The 18,914-nt window shown below is 40.2% G+C and overlaps 2 protein-coding genes across 10 annotated transcripts in view; one reads left to right on the forward strand and one right to left on the reverse strand.

Annotated features, from left to right (window-relative positions):
* Nucleotides 1–442, forward strand: part of LOC111249062 (cytoplasmic dynein 2 heavy chain 1-like) — a 16,399-nt gene extending 15,957 nt beyond the window's left edge. Inside the window, exon 15 of the mRNA XM_086986800.1 lies at nucleotides 343–442. Within this exon, the coding sequence (XP_086842926.1) occupies nucleotides 343–442 (100 nt within the window). The remainder of the gene's footprint in view (nucleotides 1–342) is intronic.
* Nucleotides 443–14,718: 14,276 nt separating this feature from the next.
* Nucleotides 14,719–18,914, reverse strand: part of TrissinR (Trissin receptor) — a 46,013-nt gene continuing 41,817 nt past the window's right edge. For all 9 annotated transcript variants that reach the window (XM_086987182.1, XM_022804064.2, XM_022804063.2 and 6 more), the window contains one exon: nucleotides 14,719–18,492. In XM_086987182.1, coding sequence (XP_086843308.1) covers nucleotides 17,812–18,492 — 681 coding nt within the window. In that variant the 3' untranslated portion in view covers nucleotides 14,719–17,811. The remainder of the gene's footprint in view (nucleotides 18,493–18,914) is intronic.

The raw sequence follows: 18,914 nt of genomic DNA on the forward strand, positions 1-18,914 counted from the left end.
TTTCGCATGATCCAATTTGAAGGGTGGGATCAATCACAACATCCTCAGAGTGATCTTGATCTGTCTTTACTATGGCAGAACGATCCTTACGGGCATAGGATGATTAAGGTATAATTAAGGCAAAACAAAGCGATCTTGGAGGTAAGTTTAAGCCAAAACACAGCTTTATTCGTAGAAGTTACTATAATGATAAGATAATGTTCCGCATCAAAGCTGTAACCCACTGCAGATCTGTCCAAAGCCTTATAATAATGATATACAATTATCCTCCATCCTGAATTGGGTAGAAAAGTAAAAATTTGGGCGCCTAAAACTACTCATAATGGCTTTTGTTGTCTCCAGTACGTATATTCCGATCGCGTTGTTCGATGATCCTCCAGCGAAATACACTAGTTTGCGGCAAGATTCCGAGACATTGAGTCGTCGGAAGTGCGCAATTTAGAGTTAACTTGTCAAAGAACATCGATTACCGATGTTTTTATAATTTCTCTAATTATCGTATACGTTATGGGTTCGACGCGTGCTGTGAAGATCATTGACTCATATGTAGTAGCTTTCAAACGAGTGTCGAAAATAAACTTGTACACGTATTTAACGAACGGAGGTCAAATCCGATATTTCGTAGATGCTTTTGCGATCAAGGCTAAACATGTCAGGTGCGGGTCTAAAATCCTGTACATTTATAGCACCTCGTCTTAAAGTACCCCTTTGCTTCTTCTGAACTGGGAGAGAAACGGGCAGAGGGGAAGAATGTAAGAAGGATCATTAGCACATTGAGTATGCTGCCAATGGTTCCGTAGTTAATTACCAGAGAAATATTTTGAAGGTATTGCGGGCCTCTGCACTTCCTTATCAAGCGTGCCAGCGAGGAAACAACTTCGAATCCTACGCCCTTCCGAACATGTGTTAATTGGTGCCTTCCGATTGAGAGCATCAATGTTTGGGCACACTGTCAGTGTAGTTGACAGCTAAACCTTTAACGGACATTGCGTTTTTATCATCTATAAGCTATTCGATGCACTGGGCCTGAGAAGTCCGCTGAGATAAGCTAGCCAGTTTAAAAAAGTTTGTTACAACAAAGAAAAAGCAGCGATTAGAGCTATGAAAATGAATACCCGAATAAATAAACTGCCCCCTAATATCACCGGTAGATTGTATAGATCATTTGGAATATCTGTTAATACTTTTAAAAAAGAGTAGCAGTTATATTTAAAACCTTTTTGTCCATAGATTATATTCCGGATTGATTATTAATCTGTAGTCAATATGCTGACGCATGTTTCAGTCGGAAATATTTTGAGATTCCCTTATTGACTGGCTCCTAGCCCAAGTCTCCGATAGTCTTCAGCTTAATTATCTAGAGCGAACTACATCGGTTTTCCACTACCAATTCTTCCTTCCGCATGTGAGTTATTTCTTATACTACGTTCTTCCTTTACGCTCGAAATTGGAAAGCACATCCCCATCGGAAAGCTACAAGAATCATTAAAGGACGACGTGCGATATAAGGCACACTTGGATCAGCTTTGTTTAGACATTTTCAACACTAACACAGCGTCCTGTTTTATAGCTATTCGAAAAGGCAGACCGCCTATTCTACAAATTAAGATCATATGAAATGAAGATCATATTCTACAAAATAATATCAATTGCAAATTTTAAGTATCAGACGCAGAAAAGTTAGCATAAAGAGGTAAGAATTACTATAAGATCAAAGGCAATATAATATATTCAGGCGACGTAGCCGAAATGATAGTATTTTCCTAAAGAGTTCACTAAAAAGATCGTCCACTAAAGATGGCCGATTGTTTTTAAGAACTATGTGTAAATAGAGGCGACCATTTGTTTATAAGTAGGTGTTGTAATAAAGTAGGTGTTGAATTTGTACAATGTTAGCAATTATAGAACAAGTTAAGTTTATCAAAAACTTGAAACTGAACTAAACTTTACAAAATCGAAACTATAAGTACAGTTTCACAATATATACTCGATCTATGCTATATATTCCACTAATCTTTGGTGAGTAGCTTTGAGCTCACACAAAAAATATACCGTTGAAAACACTAAAATGTTTAAAAAGATAATGACTGTATTAACCCATCTAAATAAAAATGCTTTAGCTGTCTGCTAACGGTATGTTTTGTTCCTATATCTAGTCATGCTTAACAATCGTAGTCAACATTATCAGCACGATCAAAAGGTGACCCGTATTCTGTGCGTAACCTGAAAACGAGCATTCGAAAATGTTCGCTTTGAGCACCTCGAGTAGGCTCGGAATTTTAGATGTAGGCTATCCACAACATCAGGTATACAGGTTAACTTAAGATGTCCTGCTAATTTGTAACCACTCGAAATTTAGCTAGCGCGTACAGCAGCTAGATACTGCACACCTAATTTCATTAAACGAGGGAAAAAAGCGTTACTGTATCGTATTTTTCTATAAGAATTATCCACAAGTTCGCTGCTCACGGTCAAACCTTCTGTTCGAACTATGGCCTTACTTAGCTGGGAATATCGACGAATTAAGCGTATGTCCTACCAAAAAAAAAATCGAAAATGCTCTTCGGACCTAATTTAAGGGAATTATTTTGTATCAGTATAATAGTTTTGCGTGCTCTGGCATCGAAAATAAGCGAGCATGCAAACAGATACTTTCACCAACGAGCTTGTTAGCCTATTTTTGTATCAAATCTGTTTTTGCTATTATGTCTCAGTTGGGGTTCGACGATGACCGGGTCAAATTGTGTTTGATAACCCACTTTTGTTGTGCTTCGTTACAGCGTTTATTCAGGACTGTTGCATTGTTGAAGGGCTCAGCCGACCCTCCTAACCTAATAACCACTACCAAACGAAGCTGATTTTACGTGGGAAATACCGTGGAGGCTCACATCTGATTTCGTATTTGTCTGTGTCTGTGACATATTGCCTTAGAACTAGTTCGTTATCGAATAAAAAAATGTAAATCGCCCGATGATTGTTCACCATTTGCGCGTGTAGAGTCTTGTTTTTAAAGAAAAACAACGTCAGTAGGACGTTCCTTGTTGGTCTATCGACACGCCATATTTCCTTGTTTTTACTTAGATAGCAAACATAGTTTCAGCTAATACTTGACTTGGACTAGGAGACGTCCGAAAAGCGTCATGAGTATCCTCAGAGGAGCGCCACGAATCGAGTGTTAGCTATGTACCTTTTAACCGATCTAGTCGTCCTGTATCGTACATCTTGTTTGCTACGGGATTGGAACAAAGATCACTCGTGTCTTCACTTAAGAAGCCCAATAATCGTTAACTTTATTGCTCACATTGGTTCTTTGAAGCTCAATTGACGTTAATGCTGAATTCTACACCAGTGAGTCTCGAGCAGTTCTTTGATCACTATCGAGTACTTGTGCCACTTGAAAGAATCAAAACTCATCATCGATATCTACTACAGGAGCAGTGTATTTGAACAAAAAAAAACATCATAGTGTATTACTTTATTTCTACTATTCTACTGCTTCGGTAAAGTTTCTATCCGAAACTGATTGTACAGATCGTATAATTCGGTGAAATTAACCTAACTGAAAGCTAACTTACTTTACTACATTTATCGAAGAGCTATTTCAAAATATTGAGTAGTTTCAGTCATAGTGATAAATCTACACCGTTCTCGATGTTTTTATTTGTTTCAAATCGATCCGTCCGTCGACAAACACGATCCGTTGCGAAATGATCGTTACGACAATAATCTAGTGATATTTAATGGGAGATGTTGGGAGAAATTGCTCGTTGTTGACGACAGCCTAGCACTACGCACTTGAGCGATGGCCTCAATTGATTGAGGCACCCGAAATAGTTCTCGATGGGCGTCGTCAAGTCTCCAAGTAGCAAATGCAGCTTCTTCACGAAGGCGATACTAATACATGTTCCAAAATGCTTGTCAGTGGATCCTGACAGGCGGTTAATGCATCCCAACAGGATAGCATGGCAACACTGCTGATCGACGTTGTGTACCCTCCATCCGCCATCTAATCAGTGTCAGATAAGATCCTTACATACGTTTGAATCCGTACGAGGATCCATCAGCGTTAGTTTTTGAAGTAGGCTCAATCTCACTGGAGCCCATAGGTACGCATCCTAGTGGCAGATAGCGAAGACCAGATGCAATACAGACGACGGTCGCACGTAGTTCAATAAGCAGATATGGCATCAACGTAGAGCTTCAAGAACAAGCGTTCCGTGTAAAAGTAAAATAGAATACCTCGAGAAGTAGACGGCCTTGTATGCAGTGACGAAAATGCACACTGTCGAAATTGAAACAAATGATACTAAGGGAGTCATCAATTACACGGAACAAAGTTCTTTAGAACTAGCAACTTACATCGGATACTTTATCACCGCTCTCGCAAGCGCTACCTTAAATAAGTCGCATGAGTGTTCGTTCAGGTTAATTTTATCAGGGAACATTTACTTGATGTAGAGTAACTATTCTCATCTGTATTGACGTGTGTGGCTCATATGATCGAAAAGTCTTTCGTTTTACCATTGCTTATATAGTACCTTTTGCTAATATAATATATTAACTTCCGCGAGCTTATATCAAGCGAAAATGCTCCAAAGGTTGAGAAACTAATATATATATATATATATATATATATATATATATATATATATGTATATAAAGATTAAGTTTCTTTTTACTAATAATAATTAGGGACATGTCCCTAAATAGGTGTATACAGGTTAAATAAATATAACCCATCTATTTAGAAGGTACGCGTTTAGATTACGATGATAGCAGAAACGGAAGGACTTTACTTTTAGGGAACGTTTCCGACAACCTCTAGTAAAGTCCTCCCACACATTTTTCATATATCACAGAATATAACTTCATCAGTTAGTGAAAGTTATTTGAAATGTTGCACCACACACCAAACTTTTGGCAATCTTGGGTGTGGCGTTGCTGCGTAATATGTACATTTCTAGTTGTCCGGTAAAGCAATTATGTCGAATACTGTGTATGTAGTGTACTAGAGTGAAACTTGTGGCACCCTAAATTGCGATAGACACTCGATTAGCTGATACCAAGCCTATTCAATTTTCTGCAATGACTGTCTAGTACTTTTTCGCAGCTAATGAAGCTCGTTAAATACTTCGAAATGTTGTCTGGCAACAACTGAAACAGTTCCGTCCGTTTCAAACGTATTTTGTGTCCTAGTAATTGCAAGTCGCGTAGATGAACCTGTACGAAACTCTGCAATATTGCCTTCATACTTCTGCTACACTTTCATACCCCAACAACATTTTTGTTTCCTTTTCAAAAATGATTTCCGATTAATAACACCCTAAAAACGAAAATTTGAGACACCACGTACAGTACATACGTAAAAATGGAGGGCACATAACCCCCCACTTACTTATAACTTACAACAACAGCTGTTAGGATAGGATACTAAAGCCAAATCCGATGTGAGGAGTACTGCGAAAAGGTAATTTTGTACTGACTGCGAAAAACCCACTCACAGTAATGCTGTAGGAGGGTTCTGACGCATGGATGAAGTATGTGATCTCATTCAGCCTATTTTCGGTTTTACCGGCGTTAGCTAAGCATACGCATACGATTCATATAAAGTACAATGTTCGAAAGCATATAACATATCGACTGATAGTTTAGCTGCATCTGCGGGGAGCTGGTGCTTGCTGGAGGATAGGGGGGGCAGCACGTGAAGCAAAAGACGATCTAAATGTTTGTGGGCTGCCTGGGGAGCTTAACATTCGACCCAGAGGGGTCAAAACGATGATAAAGCAGGATAGATTTTAGAGTGATGGCTGTATGGACGTTTTAAGTAGGCATGGGACCACCAACGGACATTGCGGCATGGGCTACCGCCGCTAGCGCACAACTTTCTGTCACCGAAGTTCTTGCAGTTGATTATTATTAGTCTCTCGTTTGGAAAGTTGGCCACTTTATGAAGTGGCCAACTAGCAGTCCTAAGCCAGCTGAAATATAATGGATACCATAATTTTCCATACCACTATTCTAGCTAAAGAGAACGTTAGGTAACATCCTTTATATCTCTGTCTAATCGATCAACGGTCCCCCTTGATTGACAATCTAGCAGGTTCGTAACCTGCTTTCGTGAGCACCCTGACATACCATCATAGAAAGCTGTTTGCCAGGCATCCTAACTGTTCGTGGTGGATTTCTCTAGTAGCTGCTAGATACTAACTGGCTTTGCCAGACAATGGACCGTTACCGCCATTGGGTGACGTCCTTGAATTCACCGCCTTTACAAAAGGTAACAGAACCATTACTACGAGACCATTCTTATCTATTTAAAGCGATTCTTCTCCGTTTCGTAAGAACCGCTGAGATAGATTAAATAGCCTTTAGATAATTGAGGGTAAAGAGGAAAAGATTTCCAATTTTTTTTTAAGAGATTGATAAACCAGCCGTCGTAGTATCCTCCTGCAGCCGAACCTAGTTAGTTTGCCCACTGCTTGCCAAGCTGTACATACACCAGCAAAATATACACCAACCTCTCAACGGTAGAGCTTTTCGGTGTATTAAAGTTCTTGCTTTTGCTTGATTATGTACTGATCGTCCCTCTTGTAGCCATATATTGAACCTGCTGAACTAAACACTATTGGGTGACCACTGTTATAAAAAGGAATCTCTAATTATTATGATTAATAGTAAGAGTAAAAACGCTTTTTAGATAAAAGCCCTTCTGCGCCCACTGTCAGGTGCGAAGAGGGAGAAATCATTTCTCACAAATGCCTAAAGGTCCCAATTGAAAGGAAAGTTTAATGAAAATGAAAAGGAAACTTAATTTTAAATTCGTATAACACATATATGTGTTATACGAATTTAAAATTGGAAATATCAACACCCCCACGAAATACACGCATCTGCGAAGCGAATAGGCATTCACAAATGACCCTCTATTCTTACTAAAAATTTTCTATAGGATTTAATATGGAACATTACGGCATTTTCTAATCGAACAACTTCGTGAGCTCAACTTAAAAAAATAGTGAATAATTCCAACTTATGTATATTACTAACAAAATCACGAGATACTGTAGAGACATAGCCTTAGCTGCGATGAATGCTTACTAACCCGTGGCTAGCCGTCAAACCAACGTTTTAAGCTTGATATACGGAATTTTTTAAATACATATACAGCAGTATCGAACTTGAAACATATAACATACATCCATGCACAAAACACACCTTAATCGTTCATGCTGGCTGATACGGTGTATAAGCCCATTCGTCCAAAGAGATAGGCCGTCGTATCTTAACTGCACTATTCCAGAGGATCGGTAAATCTGGAGGAGCGTTTGGTTTTGCTCATTCAGTAACACTCAGTAGCGCTCACTGTTTCCAGTTATTTCTGGATGGAATCAATATATTTGCAGAGCGGCCTTTATTCTCGATCTAAAGGAACTCAAAACTGCGTTCCATTGAAGGCTTCTCACTAGATAAACCCTTAGCCGGAAGGGTAAGAACTTTTCGCTGGTTATATTATGCTAATTGAGTTCAGGATTAGATTCGATTACAGGGCCGTTTACTGACTTAGGCACTCGTCTATTAGTGAATCAGCTTTGTGTTCGTCTCTGCATAGGTTCATACTGGACATCGGCTTTCATCGCAGTGTTCTGCCAAAAGAGCTGGGTATCCAAGCTATATTCAACTTTTCCGCGGAATACGAAGCGGTGTACTGAAAATAAGGTAAATTAAAGGCATCATTAGATTGATCTAATCGTCCGTGGGCTTTAAAACAATTACGTTGGATATATCGTTCAGAAAAATCCTGCCATTCTTGTTGACGGTCTCCCTGCTTGTTTGCGGTATTCTCGACCGTATGTTATTTTGCGAAGCCCGTCCCTTGTGCTTCTACCTTTTAGGTTAACGAAGACGCTAGCGTGTTCCAAATTGTGTCGTCAGAAATCAAGTACTCCCCGAAAGGCCACGGCTAACGAGTGATGCCGTCAGATCCTACAAAGGAGCGAGTGTGCTGGTTCCTTACTAAGGATCGTAAAAAGCCTAAACTGCCGTGATAGCCTGTCTTTCTAGGATGGATGTGAGCGTGTTTATTGGTCTCTGAGGCCAAGCGGTTGCACACCTGTGGCCAATACAAACAGATACTACACTCAGTTGCTACAATTTTGGCGACGTGTGTTGTTTAGCACTGTGCCTGATAATGGAGACAGAGCCACCTTCCATTGTATTATTTCGCCTTGATCACTTGCCGATATGAGGAATGATTCCAAATCTCAGTATTTCTTTCTGGAGATTTCTGTCGTCTGCTGCAGCTGCTGTTCTAGAATGCTCTGTTTTGGACAATGAAAAATTCGAAAGGCATGCCACGGAAGAGTAGCGCTAACATCGAGGCTGTTATTAGCCCAGGGCCGGTTTCGGTCAGGGCCACTATTTTTACTGCGACAACAATGAAACCTCGCTCGGTCTGTCCGTCGCCTTCAGAGTCGGTAGCGGGATGCTGTATTGAAAACTACGCAAATGCCCATCGAACAGAAGAGAGTAAAAATGGGCGGGGTTTGTACTCCAGGGTCGCCTGGTTAACGAAATGAAGCGACATCAAGGAACACGACCTTCAAGTTGGAAAGGGAATGGCGCAAGTGCAAAAATAACAAGTCACCAACCACATTGCTGCTGCTTCTGAGATCGACGGTACTAGAAGATGGATAAAAAAAAAAAAACAAAAAAAGGGAAAGCATAAAAGAGGTAGTGCTGGACTGAAAGGACGAGCTTGCAACTTACAATAGCATTTAATGTCTCTAGACACATTTAGAGCCATTTCAGCGGTTTGACATTGTTCTTCTGTACGAACAACCCAATCCCTGCAATTGTAGTTTAGATAATCTGCGATACGACCATATTGTAGGTTCTTCAGTCTCTTGCGACTGCTTCGTTAAGATAAATGTGCGACATCAGAGTTCCTGAAGATTGTTGCTAAAAGACATGATTTTATTTAATAAATGAAATTTCATTGACATATGTAGCAGGAAGTCAGGAACTAAGTCATGTACGAGGAGTTTATCAGCGTAACTCTAGCTGTTTTCCTTTGAATAGGGAGTGACAAGCGTGAGGCAATGAAATTCAAAAAGCCAACGAGAATAATATATTCGTATATAAAAAGCATATCGCTAAGATATTGGTGGTTAAAAGTATGAACAAGTCGACGTAGTATCATGCTAGGGTTCATATAATTTTATCTTTATCTTTAAGTATTTCTCTGACCTTGCACACTTCTTTGCCCTTTAGATTCCTGAATTTTCACAAGTTTGTTTCGTTCTCCGCTCAGTAACTAGAAAGAGAACTATTACCACTGTTTTGCCTTGCTGGGTAGCTAACGTCCGCATACAAACCAGCAGAAGCAGATATTCACTAACTGAACGAGTAAGGGTGGCGGCGGCGGCGGCGGCGGCGGCATCAGAAATCCGAGCAGTTCCTGGTCGTCTTGCTTTCTCGATAAAGTGGGTGGTAGTCAAACCACGATAGCCATTGGAAGGACCCCACTTTTTCCAGTTTTCGTTCAACCCACAAGCCGCACTTCGAACTCGAGTCACGACCACACAGTTGTCCCTTGAGAACTATAGGAGATTATTACGCTTGCTAACGATTAGAACTTTCGATCGGGCTAGGCTTGTCGCCAAGGCTGGAGAAGGTGACAGGAAGGCCGGGGCAGAGGTAATGGTAGCTGCTCCAAACGTCAAACAAAGGGACTTCCCACTTATTACTGACGGGTGAACAGTTGTGTGCTAGGAATATGGGAACCTCTACCGATGGGAGTGGACTGAAAGGGTGTCTTTTTAAAGGAGGAGAACGTCAAGATCTTGTTGTAAGATGACGCGGCATGAAATAGGATGGTCGAAATGACCGTGCCAGCATAGCAGAAGCAGCAGACAGCATAGTCGGGAAGTCAAGATTGGCACTTCCTCTGTCCGCCCATGAAATGAAGGAGAACTATTTTTTAATTAAAATATACTTATCGCTGCACGCTAAACTGGTTTCAAATACATTTAAGTTAAAATCATTTCAAATCTAATTTGTGTCGCCGCATTTTCAACTCCATGAACCTCGACCAAAGTCGATGTTTACCGAACTGCGTCTTTCCGGTCTACCCTGGTTTCTCAATGCAGCTTTGTTGGTGCCATTAGCCCCCAATAACGCCCTATGTGTCTACAAGTAGCCAACCTTCCTGCAATATGCCATAGCATATAAGCCGTAGGTATCAGTCAAATGCCCTAATCTCGTTTGGAAGAGTGAGAAGTCAATTTCCGAAAAAAAGTCTTCATTAAGAAGTGCAGTCCACGACTGCTTAGTACCTCACAGGCCCATATAGCTGCAGGCCGCAGGGGTTGTCCATGCGTTACGTGCTTATCGGATGCAAGTACCTTACACTTTTCATTAATCTACGCTCTGTACATCAGGTATAATCTATACAATATCGAGAACTTACTATTTAGCGGCCAAAACCCTTTTTGTAGTAGCACGTTACCTTTCTTGCGTATGCTAATGATGCGTCACAGCAACCAACGTCTGACGCTCAGGCTGAATCCTACCACCCACTTTCCGAATGCCAGCGAAATACCGCTTCGTAGTAAAGAATAACCTTGTCTCTACCTAGTCGCTCTTCCATTAATCCATCTCAATCAGGGTATATCCGTAAACAGGTAAAGGATTGTGTAGAGTTCAAGCTAACCATATGTTTCTACCTGTTCAATAGCTGTTGACTGTGTTCTTAAAAGTTAATTTTTTCAAAAGTACTTTAACGACATTTTAACAAGATTATATCTAATAACGTCGCTTGTCGAACACTTACTGCGGAAAGCTATTTGAATTTGGAAATGATCATTAAATAGTTTAGGCCCACGGATGGAAGCTCTGAATTCATCGAGATATGTTTTTATTTACTCACAATTTTAGCATTTACTAGTAACTATGTGTTTTACTTAAAGCCTAAAGCCCCTATATTACCTGTGAATAAGAATATATTCGCTTGGAACAGCCTGTCGAGGGATAAACTGTATTAGTACCGAGCCGACGAAGGCCGGAATGGATCAATAAAGCGAATGTAAAGACAATGTGTCTGATAGCATGCGTCTAATTTCGGTAAAACTCTTAAACAAAACCGTCGAAGAGGAAAAGTCGCTGTAATAGGCACATAATCGTTACAGCCAGAGCACGGGAAAGCAGTCTGTCTATGTAGCTAGAGTTTATTGATAAGTTAAGTACCAACCATTAACTAGCGCTAGTCTGAATTTAGTCTTCTCCCTGTTAGGCTGGTACAGCCGAGAGTATCGATTACCACTCAGCCTATATCTAGGATTCAAATACATCCAACTGTTTTTATCCTATGAAGGGTAGATGTAAGCACACGTCTTACAGAGGTAAAATTCGACGAACGAGTACTATATACTGACCTTTTCTCTGACAAAAAGCTCCATACTGCCTATATTGTCTAAAGAAAGGCCGCAGGGCATGGCCATGGCTTCAAAAATAGCCCACTTTGTATTATGCTACAATGTAAAATTATCAATAACGTGTTATTAATGTTATTTATTTAATCAATGTGTGTCACGCGTATTTTCGTACGTAAGTTTTCAGCTACATTTCTAGCTTGTTGTAGAAACAGCAAATCTAAACAGTAGAAAACAAGCCAAGTGTCATGAGGTGGAAGTCGTATTTAACAGAAAGATACACAATAAGGGCAGAAATCTCTACTTATTCAGATTAGTATTAAATCGGATACTGGCAGAAAAGCAATGTTGGCCCTCCACACTTGCTGTACCTATTGATGGATGATTCAGCGATCCGTATATGCGTTTTAATCTTCCGCCAGCATTCGATCTCGTGTGAATGTGTTCCTACCTCTAGCACCGAAACGGGCCTGCTTCTCACACAGGCATGTTTATGCCCATCAACGTTAGCACCAAACAAAAACTGAAACTTCATGCGGCCATGAGGACAGATTCACTATTCACCGTTCGGGCGAGTCCATTTCTGGACCTTCCTCCCGATTTGTCGGATTCCGTGTTCGAAGGCTCCATAGGTTGAAATAACTGATAATGTCCAAGATGTAGTCCTGTGACCGGTTTAAATAAAATAAAATGCGCAAAAATTTCCCTCGGCGAAGGTCTCAGCCTCACTGCACCACTGTGGATGTGTATTACTGATAAGAATAGTAGATTTGATATCCACAACTTTGCCAACGAGCCATTGTGCTCTAGCGGGATTCCGGGGGTAGCTACGCTGAATTTTTTTAATGTACGAACGCGTTCTGCTGCTAATGCTTCGTCTTCGATTTTGACAAAAACAACCTACTTGGGCGCATCACTGAATGAATACGACAATTAATCGAAGTAGAATTATATTACTCGTTCTTAACGTGTATGTATGCACAAATGAGTATTTATTATGATATGATAACGTAAAAGGTAAGTAAAGTCCGTCGTTGAAGTGAACCCCATAGAGATATAATTGCACGCTGCATTTTTTTCAATAGCTGATCTTCGAATTGCTTTCGTTTTATTCAGCGTGAAATACGCCAGGAAAAATAATATTTTCCTTTACGTTCAACACTTTATTCCGCCTCAATACTTAGGCTAATTTCCTCTTCATTGAACCTCTATTTAAGTTACTTTTCAGCAGCACCACGTCAGAATTGTGCTATCGTCAGCATCAGTCGGTCTTGAACGTTCTCGCTGTGCTACTTTCTGTAATAGATACTCATGCTGCATGCTCCCATAGGCACTCAAATCAAGCTTTGACAACGTGAACAAACAACCTAAGCTCGATTGATTTAGGTGATAGATATATTAAGATGGCACCTTTTTGAAATTATGTCAACTAGGTCTTCTTCGACTAGGCAACCTCTTCGTCAGACATTCATCTCACCATTATTAATGAAAACTGCCGCAGAAAAGTCTAATTTTTTTTTATGTACCTCTGTTTTAATAGACAGAACGAAGCGACAGCGTAACATGTCGCTGAAGTACTTTCGATATCTCTATGACACGCTTCCTGCAGTGGCTTGAAGTTAAAAGGTCGCGCGCTTTTACTATCACTTGTTGCTAAAGCTGGTTTGGCTCAAATTTCTCTTTCTTCCCTAAAGGCCTATTTCATGTTTTTAATATTTTCGTGTTTCGTCCTGTCTCTATTTATGATATTTATCGCGGCGCGTACTAATAGCGACAGGTTCAACAGTTATCTAAATTAGTGCAGAATTTTTTTACAGAAAATTATTTTGGGGAATTTATAAATTATTGTTATTAATGAGAATTTCTCACCATAAATGAGCGCCTGCCAGCGAATTCATGATTAGCAGTATACGTGTAGAAACATAGTTGATGCCCTTTGTAGATTCCGAACGAGTCGTACGACAAAATCAATTGCATTGATTTTCATATAAGACATTTGTTTGAAATCGAACAGGCCCATAGGGGGAAAAAGAATCCTCTAGCATATACATATTTCCCTCTCATGTCACTATTGGCAAGCAGGATTCTTCCTTTGACATGGACCACTAAGCACTTAGGGTCATCTTTCAAGCCCTGTAAGAGTCGAGCGCTCGAGTAGGCTAGGATCACCAGGCTTTGTCTCTGTAGATGACCTCATCGTTTAGAAATGGTGACACAATTGCGCCATCTGGACTTTTATAACATTACTATTTTTTCTATCAAGTATTCCAAATAAAACTTGACACGTGTCACTATATGATGTAAGACATACATTCGTCGTCCGCTGTTGGAGCCGGCCATCTATATGTATCTCTTACCCTTTTGTATACATTATTTCTCATGAACAACAGCGTTTGGCAGTACGTAAGAGGACAGGGACGCAAGTGAAATAAAGTACAAAAAACAACGGGCCTATTGCGAGAAAATCATATATGAGATTTAGCCTATGACGTTTGCGGTCATGGGTTACGCGTACGCAAACCAGCTGCTTTACCGGAATCGGCTAGTCGAGTTAAGGCAACACGGACACCATGCGGGCTCATGTCCTTGTTATTAAGTTCTATTTACGCAGAAGTTTATTTGCCAACAATTGTACATTGTATAACAATTGTAATTTTATAAGCATCATCCACTTCGATTGCCAACATGGACAATCGACACAATCTATTCATAATTAGGCATTTAAACAGAAGCTCGTTATGTGATAAATTTAGGTATTTTATTTTCATCATCGATCCGATATTTACATTAGCTCTAGTGCTTTACATGTTTACAACTTTACCAATTACAGATGTACCTAAAGACTTCGCTCAGCGCACACAAGTATCTATACATTTGAAGATGTGATGTCCGTGTAGGGGTGCCTGTTGACTGTGTTCGATTTATTTGCGTTTCAGCATATGGAGTTGTATAATGAAAGGAAGGTAATATTGCACTGAGTATATAGCACATGTACACTGCCAATACACTGCGAACTGATCGGTATAGCTTCGTTGCGGGGTAGAGGTCTTAGAAGAGCTAGACCAGTGCAAGCTATATGGTATACTAACAACCGAGAATGTTGTATACATTTTACAAGGGATTATCAAAAATAATCGATTTTGTCTAAAGGAAGATACAATTCAGTTCTCTAGGGCGGTATAAAAGGTCATTTGTAAAGTAAGCTATCTGTACGGGAGACATGTCGTCGAAAAAATCCTTGTTCCTATCGCGCTGTAAACGTACTCATAAACAACGAGTCTACTTAACATTGACAGCAACGTACCTTATTTTATTAATCGGTAGTGATTTCTATTTACATCACAGATCTTCATTGTCACATCATCAAAATCCTGTGGAGCTTTACACGTGAATGGTAACCGCAAACGTGTGCGAGTCCTGTGGTAAATACTACCAACTGATAAAATCAGCTTGAAACACTGCAAGACCTAGATGTGTGTTATGCGTCAGTCTGATTTGAAGGGAATAGTTCCTTGATTATGGATGCCATTCGATGTTTATGAGAACGCATTCAAATAAAGGTATCAGTTAAGTTTCGAAGTACAAATGAGGTCGAGAAAAAAATCGTCGCGTGTTTGACGCTGAGGTGTTGTTTAGTGGTACGATTTGCAAGCGTTTTCTGATCAGGTAAATTTACTGTGAAGGTCCTCTACCATGTGACAGGAAAAAAAAAAAGAAATTATTAAGTGTTTGCATGTAGCAGACGACAGAAGGGAATAAACAAAGTAATGATTGGTGACCGTAGACAAATGCACACAAATTTAATTCAATATGCTGTCTAAAATAAGTAAAAAAAATTAAAACACTCATCCGCAGCTGCAACCCAAGCTTAAATGGCCACCGAGCAATGTTATTGAATAGAGTTGAAAGCCATTCATTTGACTTGCTAGCTACATTCATAGGATACCTTAGTCTAGCCAGCTGGTACAAGTCATTAATAGAACAAAGTAACTATTTACACTGCCAGGTATTTGCCTTCGTTCGTTATTCGATAATCTGTACACTTTTACAGGGCCTCGTAGGCATCATATATACAACGCAATGTGCCCATGAAGCAGGATAGCCCCATATCGAGGAGATCAATTGTTAGCGCTCAGCTGATGAATTGGGGGCCGAATTGTAGTTGTTGGGGTAGCCGAGTAGAAAGATCTGTCGATCGTCGACTCCACTTGACATGAATAGCGTCCCGGTTTGGTCATCAACCGAGACCTTGAGCTCTAAGTGACTATAATCGATGTTGTACCACGAACCCACTACCAAGCGTGCTTTCATCGTCAAGTCTCTTCGTTAGCTTGATATCATTCGTATTGGGAATGTTCCTACTTTTTGACATGTACCTTAGCTGAAACCCGTAGGCCGACGCGTATGCCCAGATAGAACGATCAGACATTGTAAGACAGGCGCGACGCTGGTAACCGGCTAGCAGACTGACATGACCCATCAAATAGTCGTAGCGGGCCAGTTGATATTGTCGGTTAGTTAGATCGGCATCCGAAGCGACCTCTAGCGCTAGCGTCGAATTCACTTCCAGTGGATTCTCTTGCCTACTACCGATCGGGTAAACATGAAGACGGATGTAGATGTCTGCACGATACAAGCACAAAGTTACCTGGGTCGCTCAGATAAGCTATTTCGAGGCGTGATTATTAACCCGCAGACGAGGCTGTGCATTAAAAAATGATCAGTTACAATGCTGATTCGATTATCCAATACTTTTCGACTTCAAATGCTTGAAAATAACTTAACAACAACAACAACAATAACAACAAGTAAGTTTCGATTCTGTATCATGAGCTTGACGTCAAGCGCGCGAAGCACACTTTGAAGAACAGATGCCCGCTGACACGGTCGTCTTACAGAAGCAATTGGCTATGAAAATATATTTGTGGCTTACTGTAACAAATCGATTTAGGTTAACTTCAGCGTCGACGTTGTATTCCTTCACCAACCTATCTAACCTAGCTAATATCAGTTAACCTTTTTTTTTGTTTTTCTTTTTTGTGTACGTACTATGTTATCAGTGTTCTCGAAATCCGATCGCGACGGGTTGGCTATATTGACAGTAACAGTACCTAAGCGAGTTGCAAATATACCTGGTAATATAACATTCATGTTGAGAAGACCCAAATTAATCAGTAAGCACGGAGATTTGAAACATTGATTCGAAACGTATTTATGACAAACGAGGAATTAGCACCAGGGACAAAATGGCCAATTCTTGCACCCCGTGTCTTGTACGGAAAGTTCGCAAAGCTGAAAGAGACTCGAGATATTGATTCACCAGAAAGGTGATCGTTTCTGACAATTTTTTCCAAGTTATCTACTCTATTTTTTTAACGCGCAATATCAAAGTTTATTTTTCTTCCTAATTCCAAATGTGCATGTACTCTAAAAGGGTACGAGAGGGAGCCATATGCAAAAAAAACGGTAATGAATATGATGTGTTGTCGGGTCGGAGAAGGTCTTCATTGCAATACAGATCGCATGCAAAGTTCCTATATCCGCTATTTTCAACAGTGCCGTTGACCTAGCGTTCTAGACTATGAGTTTGTGTTATAATATTGTATGGAATTATCGTTTTCTTTTTTACATTTTATATAAAGATATTTTAATCGACACATAGCGCCTTAGCACTCAACATCAGCCAACTGATAATAGGAGCCCTCGACAAGGGTGCTGAAAATGAGCGTTGTCACAAACCTAAAGCTGCATAATTATAGCGAACGCTATACCAATTGAAAGAAGAAAAAACAAACCTATAAAAACAAGAAACGCTATAAGACAGTCGTCACATGTTAAGGTTTAAAAAGGACATAAGGTTTAAAAAAGCTATTTAGAATATAGGTGTAATTTAGTGAAAATGAAAAAATTGTTTATCTTCTATTGTGTACAATGCAAAGCTTAGAGTAAATAGTCACATTTTAAGATATGTAACTGTATGTCTATTTTCAGACTGTGGAATTATAGCGTATATGTAACTTATTATCAGTCAGATGGCTGTTCAGTTAAGTGTACCGAGCTTGTACGCTTACGGCCCTGTCAAAAAACACCGTCGTTTTTTCAAACATATATACATTGCCTGTGCTTTCTTTTTCCCTCTCTGTTTGCACTTCATAACTTCAACTAATCAACGACCTGTTTAGCTTCGGAGGGCATGGTTACCTAATTAGTTTAGCAGAAATTGCCAATTCGTATACTCGATCTACTGCTAAGTTCTGTATGAGTAATATATTACACAGCCTAGTGAATGCCATCAAGTAACTGGACGAAATGTTTTCCAACGCAACGATATGCCTATTTACAAGCTACTCGAGGCTATTGTAGTGTTCTTACGTATGAGCAACTAAACGTTCTGAGATGAGTTCTTAGTGCTGCTTCTCGATGTTCGATTCGTTTCGACCGAGGAACCCCTGCGACAAACAAATGTCTGAGATGTGAAACTCGTTCTTCGTGAAGGCTGATGAGTTTCTTGCTTGTCTGGATTCAAACGACTTCGACGCCGTTCATCGAAAAGGTGACCGTTAGTCGAAAAGGTGCCAAGCTGCGTCGCCGTGGTCGTATTCCCCTTCAGTGCTGGGATACTGCATAGCAGCACGTCCCGCATACACTGACGAAAATTGCGTGAAAAGAGCGCATAAATAAATGGATTGATACCCGAATTCAGGTAGAGAATAAGATGAGTTACCATTGTCATGACGACGTACGGCAGTCGGGCGCCGTCATACGATGAGCCCCAGTTCTGGTAAAGTTTACGTGCGTGGAAGGGAAGATTACAGGCGGCGAAGCATAAAAGGACGACCACAAGCAACCGAATAACGTTGCGGCGTGCTCGAAGGATGGTGATTGATGCGTTTGAACGCTGGCTGCTGCCGTACGACGTACGAATACGATGCTCGGTCACTGTAGGAGAATCTCGTGAAACCTGTCGATTCAACGACAGTGACGCTGAGCAGAAACGAAATCGAAAACGGGACAATGATGTCGGCGACAAAGATCGGGATGACGTAGGAGGCGGTGTGATTACCTGCAAACACACATAAAACCGATAAGGCAAACAAGAACACATAGAAGATTGTCAATTATACTAAAAGTAATAACAATTATTATGTTAGTGACAATGATACGTTATTGTAGATCTGCGTATCGGCCTACATGTTTATCATACACGAGCAAGACTGGACATGTTTTTCAGTGACTAGGCTAGCAGTAGGTATAACAAAGTGTTAGGCGTTCTTCATTCTTTCACCTTCTGGTCCGTGTTTAATATCTTTGTTCGATATTAAACAATATACTACATAAATAATAACTAGTATCTAACAAACAGACGGACATCACCTAAATAGGTAGAGCCTATTGGTTGGCCGACTTACTCCATGTAGATCGCGTCTATTTTTAGATGAAAATCATATTTTCAATCGAAAAGACTAACGTGAAGCTAGCTTTGAG

This window comes from Varroa destructor, unplaced genomic scaffold (genome assembly GCF_002443255.2).
Source record: "Varroa destructor unplaced genomic scaffold, Vdes_3.0 BEIS01000004.1, whole genome shotgun sequence".
Classification (NCBI taxonomy): domain Eukaryota; kingdom Metazoa; phylum Arthropoda; class Arachnida; order Mesostigmata; family Varroidae; genus Varroa; species Varroa destructor.